The following is a 21,316-nucleotide window of genomic DNA, read 5'->3' on the forward strand; positions in this document are numbered from 1 at the left end:
TTGTCCTAGAACCCACCATCCCCAATGGGACCCATTCCCAGCATCCCAGCCCCTCCAGGGGCCCAGATTAACCTCCCTTACCTTCTGGGCCGCGCTCCACTAAATTCAGCTCAGGGATCCAGGCTGGGCAGATGATCACAGGAAACAGCCTGTTCTTAAACTTCATCTCAAAGCCTAGAGAGAAACAGAAAGCCTGAAGTTAGAGGGGTGTGTGTGTGTGTGTGTGTGTGTGTGTGTGTGTGTGTGTGTGTGTGTGTGTTTAGGAGCAATATTAGAAAACACGGGACATTAAAATATGGCAGTAACTCTCCTAAGCACTACGTATTTTAACTCATTTAATCCTCACAACAACTCTGGGAGATACTGTGATTTTCTCTGCTTATAGATGAAGAATCTGAGGCATAGCGAGGTTAAGTTTCTTGCCCAAGTTACACAGCTAAGCATGGGCAGATTTCAGTACTTGAGTTATAATTAGAGCTGGGATATAACTAATAATGACACAAAAGTTTAACATTCAGAGAAAAAGGAAAATTGACTGAGAGAAAAACTTCAAATCTGCTAATCAAGGTAGAAACTCTAAGGACAGACTCGCCCCATTCCTCAGACTCAGTTACACAGCACCTCTCCCAGCCTCGCCCAGGGGCGATAGAGGGAAAAGGTAAAAAAGAAATGATGTGCATCATCCCACGTCCTCCCTCCCACATGCTGTTTGGGATTTCTGAAGGAGGCCCAGGCTGTGGGGAGTCTGGCCCATCTGAATACCAGCTCCCAGGACAAAGCAGAAGGAGACAGAAAGTCTTAAGTTTCTCTATACACCCAGCTGTGGGTGGTTACTCTGTAGGGTCTGTATAAGGAAGGAGGAGGTGGAGCCGATGGAGTGATCTTAAAAAATTATTTCTAACTTGAAGCTTATAAAACCTTTGGGAATTCCTTTCTCTAAGAATCTGACTTGGCTCAAGATGTTTATGGCTCATGGCAAGGAATCTGTCACATGTCAAAGGATCTTGAAGATTCTTCCATCCAGTCATTCTCCACTTTAACTCATGCTACCCGGGACCATGGCTATATGGGCCATAGGATCACATCACCTGAGGCAGATCTCCCAGGCCACCCTGCCACCCAGGTGTCACAAAACTGGCTGGGACTCTGTACCACACACATGCTCACAGGGCATGGCCAACTCTGTGCTCCATCAGCAAAGAGCCGAGCCAAGCTCTCTTATTTGTGGCCGCAGAACAAATCAGAACCCAGGGTCCTTTCAAAACAAGAGCCATGAGTCTCCCACAGGCTGGATTTGGTTGCTTAAAAACATGTCAGGTTTTCCCAAAACCAGAGGTCCTCTTTGGCAGACCTCGGCTGTGCCACAATCTTCTCCTTCCATCCTTTCTGGGCCTGGAACCCAGCAAAATGGAGATGGGCCACGCCAGGCTTAGATATGGATGGAGATGAGCACAGCCTTGGGCACCTCTGCTCCAGTCCCTTCACCCACCAGTACCAAGAGCTGCACAGCTTGAGTCTCCCTGACCTGTTGGCATATCGGGGGCCTCAAGTCCCAGGTGGAGGCACCACCATGACAGGTAGCCATGGTCATGGGCAACACAAACCTTGGACATCTCCTCTCCTTTGCCTTACCACAGCACCCCCAGAAAAGGGTGGAGAAGAGAGTTACATGTATGGAACCCCTAGCATCCATCAGGCACCAGCCTGGACAGTTTACCTACATCGCTCCCTTCTGCCTCCGACTGGGAGACATGTGAGGGAAGGAACTGTGTCCAGTTCATCCTGGCACCCAGTCCCTCCCAGGGTCCCTGGCACAGAGCTGGCACTTTATAAGTGTCTATAGAAAACAGTCAACAAGGATCTCAGTTAATACTCAGGACAACTCTTGAAGGAGGCATTATTAACCCCACACGTGAAATGGGAAAATGAGAGCAAGGGAGGAAATGTCATTTTTCTGAGGACCCACAGCCAGCAAGGGGTGGGAACAGGTCTCCAAAGCCAGGAGTTTTACATAGTTCAAGGGCCCCGGATTCCTCAGTGGATCCCTGGCCCCCAGGCAGGCCGTGAGCCACCCCAGGCCCTTACCAATCTCCGTGTTCCCCACCACCAGCTTGGCCTCGGGGTGCTGCGCCTTGAGGTCCAGTAGCTCCTTCAGGGTGGAGGCCTGGATCCAGGTCACACGCTCCCCTTCAAAACGCAGCTGCTTCCGAGGCGCGTCTTTCAGCCTCTGGAAAATGCCATTTTCCAATGAGCCATTTCCTTCTCCCTACTCCATTCCCACCACCATTCCCATGGCACTCGTTTCAAGGCCACAATGGGATCAACTCTTCTATGGACTTGTTTATTACTGAACTAGAGGCCCAGTGCATGAAATTCATGCATGGGGGGTTAGGGGGGTTGTCCCTCAGCCCAGCCCACACCCTCTCCAATCTGGGACCCCTCCAGGGATGTCCGACTTCCCGTTTAGGCCCGATCCTGGTAGGATCATGCCTAAACGGGTGGTCGAACATCCCTCTCACAATCCAGGACTGCTGGCTCCCAACTGCTCACCTGCCTGCCTTCCTGATTGCCCCTAATCACTTCTGCCTGCCAGCCTGATCACCCCTAACCACTCCCCTCCCAGCCTGATTGATGCCTAACTGCTCCCCTGCCAGCCTGATCACCCCTAACTGCCCTCCCCTGAAGGCATGATCGCCCCCAACTGCCCTCCCTTGCTGGCCTGGTTCCTCCCAACTGCCCTCCCCTGCTGGCCTGATCACCCACAACTGCCCTCCCTTGGAGACCTGGTCCCTCCCAAAAGCCCGCCCCTGCTGGCCATCTTGTGGCGGCCATCTTGTGTCCACATGGGTGCAGCCATCTTTGACCACATGGGTGCAGCTATCTTGTGTGTTAGAGTGACAGTCAATTTGCATATTATTGTTTTATTAGATAGGATTCAGAATGAAAATACTTGTCAAAGAGAAGAGAGGAAAACTGCATGGATGGAGGCAGGAACTAGGTTGCAGCTCTTACATACATTAGCTCTCTGAGCCATCTGAAGACTTGGTGAAGGAGGCATTGTGAGCCGCATCTTGTACAGGTAAGGGAGAAACCTGAGAAAGTCATGTGACCTGCCAAAGTCACTAGCTACAAGGCAACCTGGACTGTCCCCACTGTCTCCAGGAGGAGCAGTGGACAAGGTGTGTGGGTGGAGACGGGGCAGCAAAGGAAGGGCTGTCAAAGGGAATGCAATGCAGAGCTGGTCCCAGTGCATGAGGGAGGGGTGATGCTGGGGAAGAAAACCCCAAAATCACACTGACGGTCTCAAGGTTGCACAATCTAGAGGAGGATATGCTGGCAGCCTGCTGCACAGCCCTTCTCTCTGGCCCTTGAACTCAGGGAGTCCTCATGTGCTCAACAGCCCCTGAGAAGTCTGCACTTGAGAAGCTCTGAGAGTGGCTTGACTCTTTCCTCACCACAGATGTTGGAGTGAAGGAACCAAATCATCAAGGGAAGAAAGGTGGTATGAGAGGTGTCCTTAGAGTAGAGCTGCAGGCCTTGGGTGTGTCCTATGAATCCAGCTTTGTTTGTTTGTTTGTTTATTAAATGGACTATTTGCTTGGGGGGCTTAGCATTAGATTTAGCCAGGAGGCCAGCAGATACTTCTGGAGCACTTCAGATACACAGGGCGCCAGAGAGATCCACTTCTTGTCCTCAGAGTGACACGTGTGAAAAGGAGAGAAATGTGGGTCCCTGTGGGAGCACATGAAAGAGGGACTTGACCCCTGGGTGTCAGAGAAAGGAAGGCAAATTCAGGCTGAGACCTGAAGGACAAGGAGAAGACAACGTTCCCCGGCGGTATGAAATAAAGCTGGTGTCCAGAGGCTCCTGGCACAGAGCCTCGATGGGCCTTTCCTTGGGGTATCACCTACCAGCAACTCTGGTGGGAAGATGGGCTCCTGGGTAGGATCCAAGGGCATGAACTCCTCTGGGTTGAATAAACATGGAGAGGGAGTGACCTGCTGGGAAAGGGAACAGATGTGTGATACAGTATCACCCCGTTAAAATGCCGCATAGCACCAATGCAGCCCTTTGTCCAAGCAAGCTCATTCGCAGCCCCCAGCAAGCTGGTGAGGGGCAGGCAGTTCCTGGATGCAGGAACCAGAAGGTCTTGCCAGAAGACCCAGAGCTAATGTACACAGTCACTACCCTCTCAGTCTGGGCTTAACTGTTTCCTCTTCCAGCCACCCTTGCCAACAGTGTGGAGCGAGACCACTGGCTCCTTTCAACTGCAACTGGCCCCCAGATTTCCAGGGAGAGAAGGGCCCACTTACTGTGTGGTCTTTCTTCTGGTTCATGCAGCAGTTTGGGTTGTCCACATTCCCTCCACAGCACCCACCATCCTACAGAGATGACCAACATTCACACAAAAATATTTGCAAAGAGTTTCACAGAAGCTGAAGAACATACATTATTAATTTCCAGTGAAATCCTGCTCTGACACCTACTCCAGCATCAATGGTATTAGTAAATAACCTGTCCCATCCATTTGTCTTTGCATAGAGGTGAGACCTCTGCTTTACCTACTTCCTCTTGCTTGGTTAATGTCGATTAAATAATTTGTGAATCAACAAATAAGATCTCTCCTGGAAACAGTAGGGAAACTAAATGTTAAGAACATTTCTCCATAGAGATAGTTCCTCCTATTTTATCAAAACATTTCTTTATGCCCATTTCTCTCTTCAGTGCTGCTCCCTTAGGAAGCCTCTGAGACAGAAATTCCCTTGGTTCTCTCAGCACTCAAGAGCCCCCTCTTTTTTTTTTTTTAATTTCTTTATTGATTAAGGTGTCACATATTTGTCCTCATCCCCCCATTCCCATCCCACACCCCTCCCCATGGATGCCCCAACCCTCTGTTGAACTTAAGCATTGGTTAGGCTCATATGCATGCACACAAGACCTTTGGTTGATCTCTCCCCCCTCCCCCCACCCTCCCCTATCCTCCCTCTGAGGCCCGATAGTCCGATCGATGCCTCCTTGTTTCTGGTTCTGTTCTTGTTCATCAGTCTATGTTGTTCATCATTTCCCCTAGATGAGCGAAATCATGTGTCACTAGAGATATACTTATAAGAATTGAATGTGCGACGAGCAATAATAGTTATGCTGACAGGCAAATGAATCAGTCTGTAGTGAGTTTCTTTCTGGACCAACAGTTCTTTTGAGACCCAATATCAATGTCCACCAGTTCCTTATGAGTACTTGTCGGCACTGACCCCTCAGCTCTGGATGGTGGACAAATGGTGGTAATGCAGGTCCGACTCCCTCTGGTTTGGTCTCGGCCGGACCCAGGGGCACGGCTTCACCCGGATCCAGGGGCCCACGGCCTCACCCGGACCCAGGACCCAGCCTCACCCGGATCCAGGGGCACATGGCCTCGCCCAGACCCAGGATTCAGCTTCACCCGGACCCAGGGGCGCGTGGCCTCTCCCGGGCCCGAGATCCAGCCTCACCCGGATCCAGGGGCACACGGCCTCGCCCGGACCCAGGCTCCAGCTTCCCCCGGACCCAGGGGCACGTGGCCTCACCCGGACCCAGGGGCGTGTGGCCTCACCCGGATCCAGGGGCCCATGGCCTCACCCGGACCCGGGACCCAGGCTCACCCAGATCCAGGGGCCCACGGCCTCACCCGGACCCGGGACCCAGGCTCACCCGAATCCAGGGGCCCACGGCCTCACCCGGACCCGGGGCCAGGCTCACCCGGATCCAGGGGCCCACGGCCCCACCCGGACCCGGGACCCAGGCTCACCCGGATCCAGGGGCCCACGGCCTCACCCGGACCCGGGACCCAGGCTCACCCGGATCCAGGGGCCCACGGCCTCACCCGGACCCGGGGCCAGGCTCACCCGGATCCAGGGGCCCACGGCCTCACCCGGACCCGGGACCCAGGCTCACCCGGATCCAGGGGCCCACGGCCTCACCCGGACCCGGGACCCAGGCTCACCCGGATCCAGGGGCCCACGGCCTCACCCGGACCCGGGGCCATACTCACCCGGATCCAGGGGCCCACGGCCTCACCCGGACCCGGGACCCAGAAGAGCCCCCTCTTTTAGATCAACCAAGTTCTTGTCTGGGCACCTCCCAGGTCGGAGTCTTTGTGGAGTCCTAATGAGAATGTCCAAGACTGTTTGCTGGGTCCAGAGCTGTGTCCAGCAAGTGTGCCTGGGCCTCACCACAACTGATTAGATACTTCCTGCCAGAAAGCTAAGTGCTCTTTATTCCTCATTATGGGCCTGTTCCGGGGAGAGTGCACAGGTCTGATGACCCATTACCTATGGGGAAAGGACTTGACCAGGACCTCTCGGGGTACCAATAGCAGAACACAGAGGAGAGCCCAGCTTGCTACCTCCCACCTGACTGATGTGTCCCAAAGAAAGCAGGACTCCCAGCTCAGGACCCCAGGGGACACTCCAAAATCATAGACTTGTGCTGAGAGGTCAAGTGGGGAGAACTTTCAGGCACATTTCTAGGGCAGCCAATTCCTGGAGGAGCTGACTGGGGGCAGCCTCTCAGCACATGAGTCTTTGGAGACAACTTCTATCCTGAAATTTCCCGAAGGATGAGTCACAACCTACTATTTTTTCCAAGAAAGCTCTCAGAGGGCCAGGGTGTGGCCCTTGAGAACTGGAAGGCACTGGCAGACTTGGCATTGGGAGAGAAAATCTCTCTTGCCTTGACCATCTGCAAACGCTGCCCTAAGTACAGGCCCCTCTGGAATTCACAGCTTTGCCATCAGATCTCAGAGCTGCCCTGGTTTGGACCTCTCCACCCCCACCTTGCCCTTGCCCTTCCTATTTAGACAGGAAGGAAGGAAGGAAGGAAGGAAGGAAGGAAGGAAGGAAGGAAGGAAGGAAGGAAGGAAGGAAGGAAGGAAGGAAGGTTTCTATAGTGCTCCTTCTCATCTTTCTTCTTGGAGAAGGAGTGATGCAGGGAATCACCAGGTCCCAAGTGAAGTGAGGGGCACCAGCCACACTCACGCAGTGCTGGTGGGAAGGATGTATTTCACAGACACACATTTTTCCAGGGCATTGAATGCCAACATGTTCTTACTTAAATCTTTGCTCTTGATAATTCATTGACATGTTTATGACATAAACGATTGTGATGGACAATGCGTCATTGCCCTCAAGGGCTACTGAGGCTGGATATGACTGCCTCCCCCCTGCAGGGATTTCCATTTTTCTCAGGAGACACTGAGCTCAGGGCTGTTTTTATGGTTCCTTCCCTTCCTTCCTTGCTGCTGGATGGACACTGTCATTTCTCACTGGGAACAGTGTGCCTCCCTCTAGAAGATGCTCCTCACCCTTTTCTAGAGTGTGCCGTGGCCATGAAGACGAGATGGCCAGGTTTGTGAGAACTGTGTGTAAAACAGGAGTGAAAAGGCTCTGCCTGGCTGGTTTGGCTCAGTGGTTAGAGCATGGGACCCACAGACCAGAGTCATGTGTTTTATTCTGGTCAAGGGTGCATACTTTGGTTGCAGGTTGAATGGATGGGGTGCGAGCAAGAGGCAACCAATCAATATGTCTGTCTCATGTCAAAGTTTCTCTCTCTCTCTCTCTCTCTCTCTCTCTCTCTCTCTCTCTCTCTCTCTCTTTTCCCCCTCCCTTCCACTCGCTCTAAATATCCATGGAAAAAATATCCTCATTCCTCAGGTGAGGATATTTGTTCAAAGAGTGAAAGGCTCTGAATAACGGCTGGGGGTCTCTAATGAGTCATGGACATGAGCTTCCAAGGACACTGTGCAGGGCATGTCAGCTGCTCAGAGAACTCAGCTCTGCTCAGCTCAGCTTAGCTCCACACTGACTGGCAGCTGGACAGAGGGAAGTGTCGCCAAACAATGGAGTCAGGACCCAGTTACACCCTTGGAAGGAGCATAATTATCAGCTACACTCAAAAGCCCTGCTCTTTTGAGAAACTAGGAGGGCTGGTTAAATTGTTTCTCTTTGAGCAGCCTCCTATGAATACACTCATGGACAAGATGAACAATTCCTGGTTCTCAGGGAAGCCTGCACCATTTATAGAGATCAAGTATTAAGTCATGGAAGAAACAGACCGGCATTGTGGTTCAGAGTTGCCACTTACTGAATACTTAAGATATGCCCAGGCTTGTTCTGAGGACACTTTGCAAGAAGTACTTTCAACATTCATGATAAGGTAGGTATTATTATAATCCGCATTCTAGAAACAAGGACATTTGCCCAAGGCCATGAACCAGTTAAGTGATGAAATGGGATTTGAACCTAGGTCTGCAGACTCTAGATCTGAGTTTTCAATCATTTTTCTCTAAATTCACACCTCCTAGTTCCTCATAAGGGTGTGGTGTCTTCCAACCTTATAAGCCCCACTTCCAATTCCACCCCTGAGAATTATTTGCATGAAAGACTCCGTTTTTGGTTTTTGTTTTGTTTTGTTTTGTTTTTTAATATATTTTATTGATTTTTACAGAGAGGAAGGGAGAGGGATAGTTAGAAACATGGGTAAGAGGGAAACATGGATCAGGTGCCTCCTGCACACCCCCTACTGGGGATGTGCCCGCAACCAAGGTACATGCCCTTGACCGGAATCGAACCTGGGACCCTTCAGTCCACAGGCCGAGGCTCTATCCACTGAGCCAAACCGGTTAGGGCAAAACACTCCTTTTTGTAATGCACTTACAAAAAGCTGACTCTACCAGCAACCCTGAATCACCCTGAGAGGAGGTGTTTGACTGGAGTCAGGATCAACCTGACCCAGTGGGAGAATCAGGTAAAATCTGAGGAGATTAAGCCAAGAAAGGAGAGGCCAGCCATGAGTCCTCCTTGCCAGTGGCAGGTGTGTGCCTGTGTGTATATGAGCGATGCCCACACACCTGGCTGTGGCTTCTCACTCAGCATTCTGTGAACACTGCAGGGCTTCGCAAACTGGCGATTTGATCAGCAGTTTCATCAGCCCAGCAGAGCGCCAACTGCAGAAGGCAGCCAGGAGAGGAAAGGATGAGGCGCCTGGGTACTGAGTCATTCAGCACCTGTGCCATGGCCTGAGCAGGCCAGTCTCCAAGGAAGGCTGCCAAGCCTAAGTGCCCTGGAGGAAATTAGCTCTGGGGAACCATGCCTCTTCCAGGAACCAGTTCCCCAGGCTCTTCCTGGAGAAAAAGTCCTGGTACTATTGGTGAGAACCCCTCTCTGAATAAGAATGGCAGAGTCTACCGCCCCTGCCAGGTAGCCGCAGTGGGAGGACCTGCCACCTGGCCATCTTCTCTCTCTTCTCTGTAATGCAGAGGCCCTTGGCATCCCTCCCAACTGTGATTGCAGGGTGTTGCTGCTTTAGGAGCAGGGCCACTGATGTCCTGGGGCACCCACTTACCCTGGCAAAGGTGCGGAAGCCCTGGAGGATGGGTCTGTAGCCCGTGCAGCGGCACAGGTTTCCTGTGGGACAGGGAACAGGGGCGATGTCAGTGCAGGCTCCAGGGCAGGTGAGGGGCTCTGGCTGAGCCCGAGGCTCAGATGCCTTCTGCATATTCTGTTTTTTCTTCCTAGAATGCCCCTCCTCCTCCCTTGTGCTGCTGGCTTCAAAACATCTACCACTTCTTCCAAGAAGACTTCCTGAAATGCCCTAAGTGCTTCCATGGTGCCTAATCATTGTTTTATGAGTGAAACTCTCTCTCTCTCTCTGAGTACGAACTCCCTGGAGGAGGGATGGTGTCTTTTATCCCCATGTCCCTTGTCCCCTGTATAGTGCCTGGCTTATGATAGGACTCAATATAACTGGTTGAATAAATGATGGACTGAAATGGTGAATGGATGGGGAGTCTTCTCTATTTACGTCAGAGAAACAGACACCTGGTCCACACTCCTAGGCTCCTGCACTGAGGGAATGTGGGAACCCATCCCTGCCCGAGCTCAGAATCCTGGCTGCCTTTTCAGATGGGCCTTTGCACTGCAGAGTCCTGTCCTGGTGAAAGCTGAGATGAAAGGAAGTGATATCACTAGGCCCTGTGGAGTTTCCAAATGGTCTCCCCACTGCCACCCACCCCAGTGTAGAGGGAGGGCAGGAAGGCACCTTGGGAAGACAAACACCAAGGCAAGCTGTCTCCAACCCACCTGTGTGTTCCTCAAACTAAGAGAGGCCAGCCCTCCAGTAGATCTTAGCCAACACATGCAGGTAGGTTGAGCTTCTAGGCAGTGCCTCAGACTCCTGGCCCATTCCTGGCTTCCACTCAGGCCCTGCACTGACCCCCTCAGAGCCCCATCTGCCACCCTACGTCCTGGGCTGTGCCCGGGGCCCATACCTTGGAAGGCATTCTCAATCTCCTCCACGGTGGGCTCAGGCTCGTTCCGGAGCAGCGTGTACATGGTCATGACCATTCCGGGGGTGCAGAACCCGCACTGGGAACCGTGGCTTTTGGCAATTCTCTCCTAAAAGGGACAGATGACATGGATATCTGTGTTGGCAGAACCCTTCTCAGACTTGCTACGTGACTCAACTGAAGCCACCCCACGTCGACCAGGCAGTGTGGGCAGCAGGCGCTGCACTAAGTCAAATCCTAGTACCACCACTTGCCAACTGTGGCCTTGGGCACATCACCGAGCCTCTCTGAGCCGCAGGTCCCTCGTCCTGGTACTTACCTCTAGAGCTGTGGCGAGGATTCAATGAGATAATTCACAAAAACTCTTGCCATTATACCTGGCATACAGTGGGAATTCAAGCAGTGATCGTTATTAGTAGGAACGGCCCTTCAGAGAAGAGTGACTATTAGAGCCAGAAGCATCTTCTCTCCCTCCGTTCCCTTCACTGAGCAGAGGAGGAAGCAGGTCCAGAGATTAAGAGATTTACCCAGAGACACTCACAGTGAACCGAAGAGCTGTGTCACCTTCTGTTACCTACACTGCCCCGCAATCCACCTCAACCAGCCTTTGTTCAGAACCAACTGAATGCATCTTATTCCAAACTACAATACCACTGTCTAGTGGTAACTCTCAACATCCAGTGGGGACATAAGAGTTGAGAAATGGATCATATAGAACATGTGATATGCATTGACTATCACAAAATTTTCAAACCTGCAAGATTTTGATTATAAGGAGATTTTCCATATTATTATTATTATTATTATTATTATTATTATTATTATGTCTCTTAAAAGTCTCTCTTGGCACTTACATTAAGTAAAATTATTAGAATATTGTATGCCCAGGCCTAGCATATCTATTCATTCATTTTATAAATAATTACAGAGAAACTGTTATGTGCCAGACATGGTAAGGGACCAGACAGTAAAGAAGAGAGTTAAGGTCTCTGGTCTCATGAAGCTCATGTCCTAGTTGGAAAAATATTGACACACACAAAAAAGAAAATCCAGGAGGAGATCAGGGATATGTAAGAATTAGTTCAGGATGACAGGACCCTGGGTGACCATGGCTCCTCGAAGTGGTCAGAAGTGATGGCTCTGAAAAGGTGACTTTTAAGTTGAATTTAATAACAATTTGGATCAGGGAAGAGTGTATTCCAGGCAGAGGGAACAGCATGTGCAAAGCCTGGTATGCTAGAGTGACTAAGGGTCAGTGTGGATGGAACCCGCTGGAACAAGAGAAATTCTGGCAGAGATCAAGTACCTCCTTGTAAGTCAGGGTCAGGACCCAGATTTTTATTCTGGGTGTGATGGAAAGCCATATTGGGATAAGATCTAATTTATGTTTTTCAAGAATCTTCTGGCTGTTGGGTGGGGAATGGGTGGTAGAGGGGGGGCAACACTAGAAACAGAGGATCAGGCAAGAGGGGATGGCGGCTCAGACCAAGCAGTAATAGGGAAACTGAGAGAAAAAGGAGGTGTCACTGTAGGATTGGGAGGTAAACACTACTTCTGGATGGAGTGGGGGTGGCGTAAAAGAGAAGGCATCAAAGGTGACTCCTAGATGTTTGTGTTGAGCAAGTGGATGGGTGCTTTTGCCATTGACTCAGATGGAGACAGACTGGGGAGGAAAGAAATAGAGCAAGAATGGGCCTTTGTTACATTTGAGACTAGACACCATGTAGTGATGCCAAGTAGGCAGCTGGAAATCTGAACCTAATCTCTGAGGAGAGGTCAAAGCTGAAGACATAAATATGCGTACTGTTCACATGTAGATGGTATTAAACTCACATGTAGATGGGAAGGGTGTGAAGATGGAGAAGGGAAGGGCCCGGGAGGGAGCCCTGGGGAGCTGCAGCCACAGGGACTGGGCAGAGAGGACCAGTGCATGGAGATGGGAGGAGAATGAGGGGAGTGTAGTGTCATAGAAACCAAGAGAAAAAACTGAGTAGACAAGGAAAAGTGGCATCTAGCTCTACAGCTTATCTGGGAACCAAAATAAGAGCATGGGAATAAGGATTTGTGTCACTGGAAAGGCAGGGTTTTAGCCTAATTACACATATATGATCTCAGTATTTAAACTGCTCATTCTTTCTTTCATCTATTTGTCTCAAGGATAATTATAAGAATCCCTAATGAACCTTCTCACATCTCCTTCAGGTTGGACAAGTTTAGCAATTGTCCCTTTTCCTGCCTAAGCTAAGAATGAAGTCACAGAGGTGAAGCAATACCATCCCCACCCTGCACTGGCCTCACCTGGCTGGTCCCAGATACTCCTCCCAAGGAGGATAACCAGCTTGCTCAACCGGAGGCCCTGGCTCCCACATTCACGTCAGAGCCCAAGGACAGCACGCTCTGGACAACTGGTCTCCCCGAATGGTCAAGGCAGGACGAAGACCTGGGTGTGGCTCTGGCACCCTCTGTGATTGTAATCTCCCAAAGACCTCCCTGCCTCAGTTTCTTCACACAAAAAGCACTGGGAATAATGGCCTTTCCTTCCCGCAGTGCTCTGCTCCCACAGGTACTCCATTACACTTCACCTGAGAGCATCCTGCTTCTCTCCACAAAACCTCCCAGACTACTGCCCACTCTAACCCAAAAGCATTCCCAGTTTCAATCTGTTCCCAGGGGGTCTGGTAGCATCATAAAGAAAGCCTTGGTCAGACACTCGAATGTCTCTGTTCTCTTATTCAGGCCTTGTTTACCTGCATTTAATGAGGATGGAGGCCTAGCAGCCCACATTTATATTATCTGCAGGGGGCAGGTGAGAGGTGCAATGGAATTACCATTCGAGGGGGCAGGGAGTAGGTGGGCTTTTTATCAAGGGACACAGAGCACTTGGAATCTTGAATCTGGGAAGGCAGGAGGTTTCCCAAGCATATTCAAGCTCAAGGTGAGGAAGTTCCCCGACCTCTCCTCCCTGCAGCTGGACTGTCCAGCCACCAGATCCAGTTGATCTCTTGGTCCCCTTGGAGTCATGCAATGTTACGTTCACCCTGCCACAGGAGAGAGCTGCAGCATGGGCGCCTCCTCCTTTTTCTGCCTCACAGCCCACCCCCCACCCCCCACCCCTAAGGAGATGGGAAGTGGCCCGGTCACAACGCCTCCTTTGCCCAGGGGTGACAGCCCAACAACCCAAAGCAAGTCTGTAGCTTTGTCATGAACTCCCTTTGCTCTGGTTACCTGCACGGGATGCAGCCTGGACTTGGTGCTTCCTATCCCTTCCACAGTCGTCACGGCAACATGGTGCAAGGAGCAGATGGGGGCCAGGCAGGCATTGGCAGAAAAGTGGCTGAAACCCCAGATTAAGGTCATTCCATTGTCCATTCAGGCCATCAGGATGGACCTGATTAAGTGCAGGGCCTGGGAGACTGTAATGCTGTGTCATTTCTTCCCACTCTACATTATGTCCTTTTCTCTTCTACAGCTGTTCTTGACTCTCCACCCAAGACTCTGACCGAGGGGAAAAAGGACACATCCCTCCCGACCTCCACCCCCACCCCCCCGTGAGGCCTGAACCCTCCTGCATTTGGGGGTCAGGCAGAAGGGCACCCTTTGCCCCCCAGCTGGAGCAAGAGAATCAGGGTCACTTTCAAACGCCTCTTACTCAGCCTGACCCTGGAGGCTGAGTTAAGGGGAAGTTTTTGGCAGGTGCCAGGCCCAACATATGCTCCTCTCTGTGTAGGGCCCTTCAATTTTAGTACCTCCAGGCACTTTTGCTTTCCTGTTTTCACCCACCTCTACCTCCCCCATTTCTCAGGGGACATGAGATACCAACCCCTTAGAGCGTGCTTACATCCATTCCTTTATCCATCATTCATTCACTTGATCTGTTATTGATTGCCAACCATACACCAGGCACTCTACTGAGGGCTGAGAAGTAAAGGTGAATAAGATGAAATCTCTGTTCTTTAATCATTTGCAGTCAACCAGGAAATAAGCCAATGTGAAGGTGAAATTTAAATATCTTATTATCGGTGCTGAGGAGGGCTGTGCACAGGGCACTATGGGACTAGCTCAGACAAAGGGCACCTAACACAGTTTAGGAGATCAAGAGAGGCTTCCTGGAGGAGGTAGTATTTTTCTGAGTCCTAAAGATAGCAGAGCATCCTTAGCCTCCCAGAAAAAGCCATGTACAGAAGTCCTGGAAGAAAGGATATTCAAAAAGACTTAGAAAACAGCTTACACAAAGACCAAGAAATTAGTGGGAATGGAATGTTACTTGTTCACAATTGTCTCTGCAGGAGGGACTAGGATGCACTGATGAATGGAGTGCTGGGCCCATGGAGAGAAAGAAAACTGGAGAGGAAAGGTAGGGTATGTTGTGAAGGGCTTCCTGTGCTAAGCAAAGAGATTGGACTTTATCCTGGGGGTGATGGAGACCTATTGAAGGATTTCATGGGATGTGAAATGAGACTGAATTTTAGAAAGGTCACATGCGCACGCACACACACATACTCACACACTCGCTCAACTACTCACAAGCTGACTGTTGCTTCATAGTCCTCACATGGGCAATCAGCCAGAGGAAAAGGATACATGATCTTGTTCTGGAGACGATCATACTTGGAAAACATCACGGTGCAAGCTCCACAGGCCCCTTCTCCACAGCCCAGCTTGGTCCCGGTCAGCCCCACTGAATGGTCAAGGGTTAAGGAACATGAACTCAGAGAAAAAGCGTCTTTGATGGGCTGCTGGGAAGTAATAGACAGAGCTTCGAGTGTAGAGCCATCCACTGTCACACACAGGCCCCTCCACCAGGGAGGCAGCAGACCCACACGGCCTCCTCATCAGAGAGGCTGCACTGACCCCAGGAGGCAGGGATGGAGCCATCCACTTGACCAGGACTTGAATACTAGAAACTTTTCTTGGTGTCAGGGTCTTCCAGGCATGGCCTTATAGCCCCCCAGTCCTGTGATATCCCGAGGCAAGAGATTTGGGCACCTCAAAATCTGAGCATCTGGGCAGCTGTCATATCCACCCAGCCGGGCTGCCATGAAGTCACTCCGACCAGAGAGAGACGTTGATCTGTTCTGGGATTGGCTGAGTCCCAGCTTTTTATCCTGAACCTTTGAGGCTGATGAAATACAGGCACCCAAATTAGGGCTGGGCCTGGCCTTTTGAATGTCCAGTCCATAGTATATATGAAGGGAAATTAAAATGAAGATATTTTTGAAGTGAGAGACCAATATTGGAGCCATGTCTTACACATACTTGCGGAAATAAATAATCTGATACTTTGCAGGCTCACTTCTGTGGGTGTAGAAACAATCCTTTGTTGTTCCCAGATATGTCACTGGGATCAGCCACTGGATATTCTTGCCTCTGGGAACAAGAGGTCAGGATGAGCATTGTCCTGACAACAGACCCCTGGAGAGTTTCCAGTACAGGTAGCAGTGAAGAGCATGGCTCTAAGCTTTAGTCTAGGTTGTGTCAATGTTTTCCCAGAATGCACAAGTGAGGAGGTCCCTCAACATGTGCAGACCTCACTTCCTCCTGTGCCAGAGGCATTGCTGTGGGGACCAGTGAGATAACCCACGGAAATCATGTTGAACTTCACCTGAACATAGTAAGTGCTCATTAAATGTCAGCTCCTGTTATATTTTTATTATTGTTTTTGTTCCAGGGACTCAGAATATTTTCCTACCCTGAAAGAACAAACGTTAAAAGGACTCATTACAAAATATGGGGATGTAAAGTACAACATAGGAAATACAGTCAATAATATTGTAATAACTATGGATGGTGCCAGGTAGGCACTGGAAATATTAGGGGGGGAGAGGAACACTTTATAAAGTATGTGATTATCTAACCACTATGCTGTACACCTGAAACCAATCCAAAATAATATTGAATGTCAACTGTAGTTTAAAAATAACTAAACAAATAAAATCTTAACAAGGTTTGGGAGGCACCCTCCCCAGGCTGAATGAAGAGCAGAATCTGAAATCCCTGTCAGGTGTCCCCTGCCCAAGCCTCCCAGCACTGTCATTTCCACAACGGGTGGCACCTCTACATAGTTCCCCACCTCAGGCTTCCCTTCTCCAACACACACTGCTTCCTCTGACTTTCTCTCCACCTTCTCTGAACTGGAAACTTTCCCCAGGAAGCCCATTTAGGCCTCAGGCAGAGATGGGCTTGGATAGTCCGGGTCCTCTGAGTGGGAATGACCATGAAGCTGGCCAGGGCTAATGAGTGCCTATGGGAGCTGCTTGTTTTACAGGCCCAGGGTCAAACCTTGGCTTCACTGGAGTTTTCACTGGAAGAGATCTTAAGGAGCATCAAGAACGATCTTCCAGAGGACCAAGATGGTGGCATAGGTAAACACCTGTACTTGCTGCCTCTCAGAACCACATCAAAATTATAACTAAAAGATAGAACAACTATCATCCAGAACCTCTGGAAAGCTGCCTGAATGGAAGTACTATAACCAGAGAGGTAAAGAAGAAAGTCCATTGAGACTGGTAGGAAGTGCAGAGGTGCAGAATGGGCAGGCACCCAGGTGCACTGCTTTTTTAATTGGGAAGAAGATACAAGCTCCTGTTTGCTCTGAACTTCAGTTCCAGGTAAGACTCTGGGGAACCCAGACACATACAGGGAGAAACTGGACTGTCTGGCATCAGGGCAGGAACGCAAGGGTGGCTTTCTTTCAGATGGAGGTACTCGCAGCGGTCATTGTTCCTGAGCTGGGACCTCTTCGGTGCAGTGCTGACTGGCAGCCATTGCTGTTTGTTTCACCCTGGAGATTCCCTGAGACCCCACCCCACCCAATTTACAACCCCACCCAAGCTGTGTGCAGCAGCTTTTGCATATGAATGGCCTGTCCTTTCTCAGGCGAAAACTTGTCAAACAGGCAACAGCTGGGTCAGGGAGCCCCAAAACTATCAAAAGAATGCCCAAGGCCGGCAGCAGCTGGACTCGTCTGGGCACTTCCAAACCCAATACAAAGAGGAGGAGTCTTCAGATCTCTCTGTAGTTCCTGCTGGGTGGCCCTAGGCAGTGGCTGACTTTGCATCTCCTTGGAGATCCAAGAGCCAGTGTACCCAGTGGTCAGTGTGAGACCATCCAGATTACAACTCTTCACATCCATAAGTGACACACTCAAGGGGCAGACTCAGTGAGCACCAAAACCCCATTAAAGCAAGTCCTGCCCCATAAGGGTGTCTCCTGCACAACAGCTCTTCCATTGTAGACACAGCTGGTCCTCATAGCCAGTTGGCTTGGAGGTCAATTCCTCCCAGTGATACCAAGAGCAATAAAGGTTCAACTACAACAAGACTGTGCACACAGCCCACAAAGGAGTGCACCAAGAGTGTCCACCTCAAGTGATTGGGGAGGCTGAGCCACTGGGCCCTATACGACACCTACCACACAAGGCCACTCTATCAACTTAAGGAGACTTAGCAGCTACTCAATACATAGAAACAAACACAGGGAAGCAGCCAAAAGGCAAGACAAAGAAACATGTCACAAATGAAAGAAATGGAAGAAAGCAAAATACTGGATATAGAGTTCAAAATCACAGTTGTAAGGTTACTCAAGAATCTTCTAGAAACCTCCAAGGAACTTAGTGAGACCTTCAAAGATCTTAGTGAGAATGCCAAAAAAAAAAAAAAAGGAAAAGGACCAGTCAGAAATTAAACATACACTGACTGAAATAAAAAATAATATACAGAGATTCAACAGTAGACTAGTAAATTCCAAGAATTAAGTCAAGTATTTGAAATACAAGGAAGCAAAAAATACCCAACCAGAAGAGCAAAAAGAAAAAAAAAATAATCCAAAAATATGAAGATAGAGTAAGGAGCCTCTGGGACAACTTACAAGTCCAGTAAGCGCAGAGAACCCTAAACAAGAGGAATCCAAAGAGGACCACACCAAGACACATCATAATTAAAATGCCAAGGGCAAAAGACAAAGAGAGAATCTTAAAATCAGCAAGAGAAAAATAGTTACCTACAAGGGAGTTACCATACGACTGTCAGCTGATTTCTCAACAGAAACTATGCAGGCCAGAAGGGAGTGACAAGAAATATTCAAAATGATGAACAGCAAGAACCTACAACCAAGATTACTCTACCCAGCAAAGCTATCATTTAGAATTGAAGGTCAGATAAAGAGCTTCCCAGACAAGAAAAAGCTAAACGAGTTCATCACCACCAAACCAGTATTATATAAAATGCTGAAGGGTATTCTTTAAGAAAAGGAAGAAGAAGAAGAAAAAGGTAAAGATAAAAAATTATGAACAACAAAGTGACAACAAATACATATTTATCAACAAGTGAATCTAAAAATCAAATGAATAAAAAAATCTGATGAACAGAATAAACTGGTGAATGTAATAGAATCAGGGGCATGGAAAGGGAGAAGACTGACAATTCTCAGGGGGAAAAGGGTGTGGGGGGGTGCAGGAAGAGATTGGGCAAAGATCTTACACCTAGGGATGAGGACAGTGAGGTGGGTGCGAGAGCCTGGGGTAGGGTAGGAATCGGTTGGAGAGGAGCTGGGCAGGGGGCGGGGAGGAGAGGAACACCTGTAATAATCTGAACAATAAAGATTAAAAACAAAAATGATCTTCCTATTCAATAGCTGAGAATTGCAGACCCAGAGCTCAAATGAGTTGCCAGGGTTGCACAGGTACCGAGTGCAGCTAGAATGCAGGTGTCCAGAGCCCCAATCCAGTGCTCCTGCCTCCACATGCCACAGCCTCCCCAGCAGTCACTAGGAAATGACATGCAACCCAGAGAAGGAGTCCCACCAGCCCCCCCTCCCACCCCACTCCAAAGTCAGGATACGCTTTCTTCTCAGGTAGGCCAAAAGGGTTGTTTCTGGGTCTGCATTTTTCTCCACCACCTACAAAATAACAGAAAAATACTAGTAAATCATAGGTGTACTTAGCCATTTTCTTACTGAAAAATTGTTAAAGTTAATGGGAATGTGTTAAATATCTTACGAAAACTAAAGGGTTTTTTCCTTGAAAATTCCATAAGAATGAACATATTAACTACAAGCCAAACTATTTATGTGCTGACATCTTCAATCCTAAGGTTCTACAGTAGGACCCACCACGAGCACTTAGGTGTCGCACCTGCTGTGCTGGGCTGACCGAGGCAAAGCCCTCTCTAAATCAAACATGTCACATCATTTCCAGCTGCCGATCACACCTGTGAATATACCAACTAAAGATCCCCAGGGCCTGTTCTGTAGACAGACGTGAGAGACTTACCTACTGTCTTCTCTCCAAGTGGGTCCTTCCTCCTGCCCTCCAGCTCTGCTTCCATCACATCACATCGGTTCCCTGCTCTGCCTTCAGTGACCTGCAAGGTCTCCCAGGTTCCTTAGGCTGTCTGTCAAGGCTCTTTTCAATATGTCCCCCATCTTCATTTTCAGCCTTCCCCGCCCCGCTACTTTCCCTACCAAACTGGTCTTCGTACTCCAGTGAAAACACACCATCTACCTTCTGACTCATAAGTCTTCAACCATTTCATTTCTCTTCCATCTGCATCTTGACTTATCAGAAGACCCTGGACACCTCCCTAGGAAGGCTTTCCATATCACCCCATCCACAAGCCCACCTCCCTGAATTCCAACAGAGAATGGCTGTGCCACTCTCAGGGCCTGGCTGCAGGGTTTGCCCCCAGAAAACCCCATAGAACCCTCTCTCAATGGGACGCCAGTGGGTATCCCACAGGAAAAAACACTTTGTGGGGAAGGGAGCTTAGGAGACACTACATTAGGCAGATTGTTTTAGAAAACCTCAATCACCAACACAAATAATGGCCAAAATGGGTTTATAATCCATTAAGTAAAGTTAAAACTCATGAGTCTGAACTCATAATTAATAAAGAAAGAAAGAAATGGGATAGAAGGGAAAGTTTTCTTGGCAGAAGAAAACCAATTAATAAACATGACTGGCCATCTTATAACCTGCCCCATAATAGATCCAGCCGAGAATGATTAATATTAACAAATAATAAAATGAGTGGGTGAAAGTTTGATAATGGAGATAATTACAGCCTCAGAATACCTTCTCACAGATCATTTACTAATGATAAAGGAAGCAAGAGTAACCTGACAGCTCAGAAACCTGAGCACCTCACCCAAGGAGCAAGTTCACACCCACTAATGCCGACTCTGACATGATGTCCTCCATTTCTCTGGAACTCCCAACCTACAGTGCAGACACTGGATGGAATTATTAGAAAGCATGACACAAACTCAAAATGAGGGACATTCTGAAAAACAACTGATGTGTTCTCTTCATAAACATCAACATCCCAAAAGACAAGGAGAGCTATGGAGCTGTTCCAGATTAAAGGACACTAAAGAGACTTGACAATTAACTGCAAGATTCAATCCTGGGCTGGGGCGGGATGGGGGGAGTCATGAAGGACATCACTGAAAAAATTGAAATAATGTTGCATAAAATTTATAGATTTTAGATCATAGTATTATGTCAACACTAAACTTCCTGATTTTTAAAATTGTTGGTTCTGTTATAATATCTTTATTTTTAATTTAAGGGGTAAGAGGATATGATGTCTGAAATTTACCCTCAGATGATTCAGAAATAAAATCTTATGCTTTATATATTTAGTTCTATTATTTATATACATAAATAAATATATATTTGTGTACATATAATACATACACCTACATATCTATGTAGGTACCTATAAATACATATCTAGAGAGAGAGAGAAATAAAATACAAATGTGGAAAAATGTTAACAGGTAGGAAAAGTCTATTTAATATTTCTTTGCATCCTTCCTGTAAAATTTCTGCAAACTTAAAATACAAAGTTTAAAAAATAAATTTCTTTGCCAGAGGATTTTTTAGGGCTTTTATTATTCATCTATTCATCCCACTCACATGAACTAGGTACCTACTTTGTGCCAGCCTTGGGCTGAGTGCTTTAAGAATATCTAAGAAGGGTATCTCATGGGGATAGT

The 21,316-nt window shown here is 48.8% G+C and overlaps 1 protein-coding gene across 1 annotated transcript in view; it reads right to left on the reverse strand.

Annotated features, from left to right (window-relative positions):
- The window catches only part of LOC307112143 (xanthine dehydrogenase/oxidase-like), a 64,083-nt gene that overhangs the window by 40,262 nt on the left and 2,505 nt on the right, over positions 1-21,316 (reverse strand). The window contains exons 2-10 of the mRNA XM_079792563.1: positions 19,159-19,216; positions 14,903-14,999; positions 13,547-13,655; positions 10,304-10,430; positions 9,379-9,440; positions 4,314-4,382; positions 3,912-3,998; positions 2,086-2,227; positions 82-174 (exon numbers count right to left, since the gene is read on the reverse strand). Coding sequence (XP_079648689.1) covers positions 82-174; positions 2,086-2,227; positions 3,912-3,998; positions 4,314-4,382; positions 9,379-9,440; positions 10,304-10,430; positions 13,547-13,655; positions 14,903-14,999; positions 19,159-19,216 — 844 coding nt within the window. The remainder of the gene's footprint in view (positions 1-81; positions 175-2,085; positions 2,228-3,911; positions 3,999-4,313; positions 4,383-9,378; positions 9,441-10,303; positions 10,431-13,546; positions 13,656-14,902; positions 15,000-19,158; positions 19,217-21,316) is intronic.

This window comes from Cnephaeus nilssonii, assembly GCF_951640355.1.
Source record: "Cnephaeus nilssonii genome assembly, chromosome: 15".
Classification (NCBI taxonomy): domain Eukaryota; kingdom Metazoa; phylum Chordata; class Mammalia; order Chiroptera; family Vespertilionidae; genus Cnephaeus; species Cnephaeus nilssonii.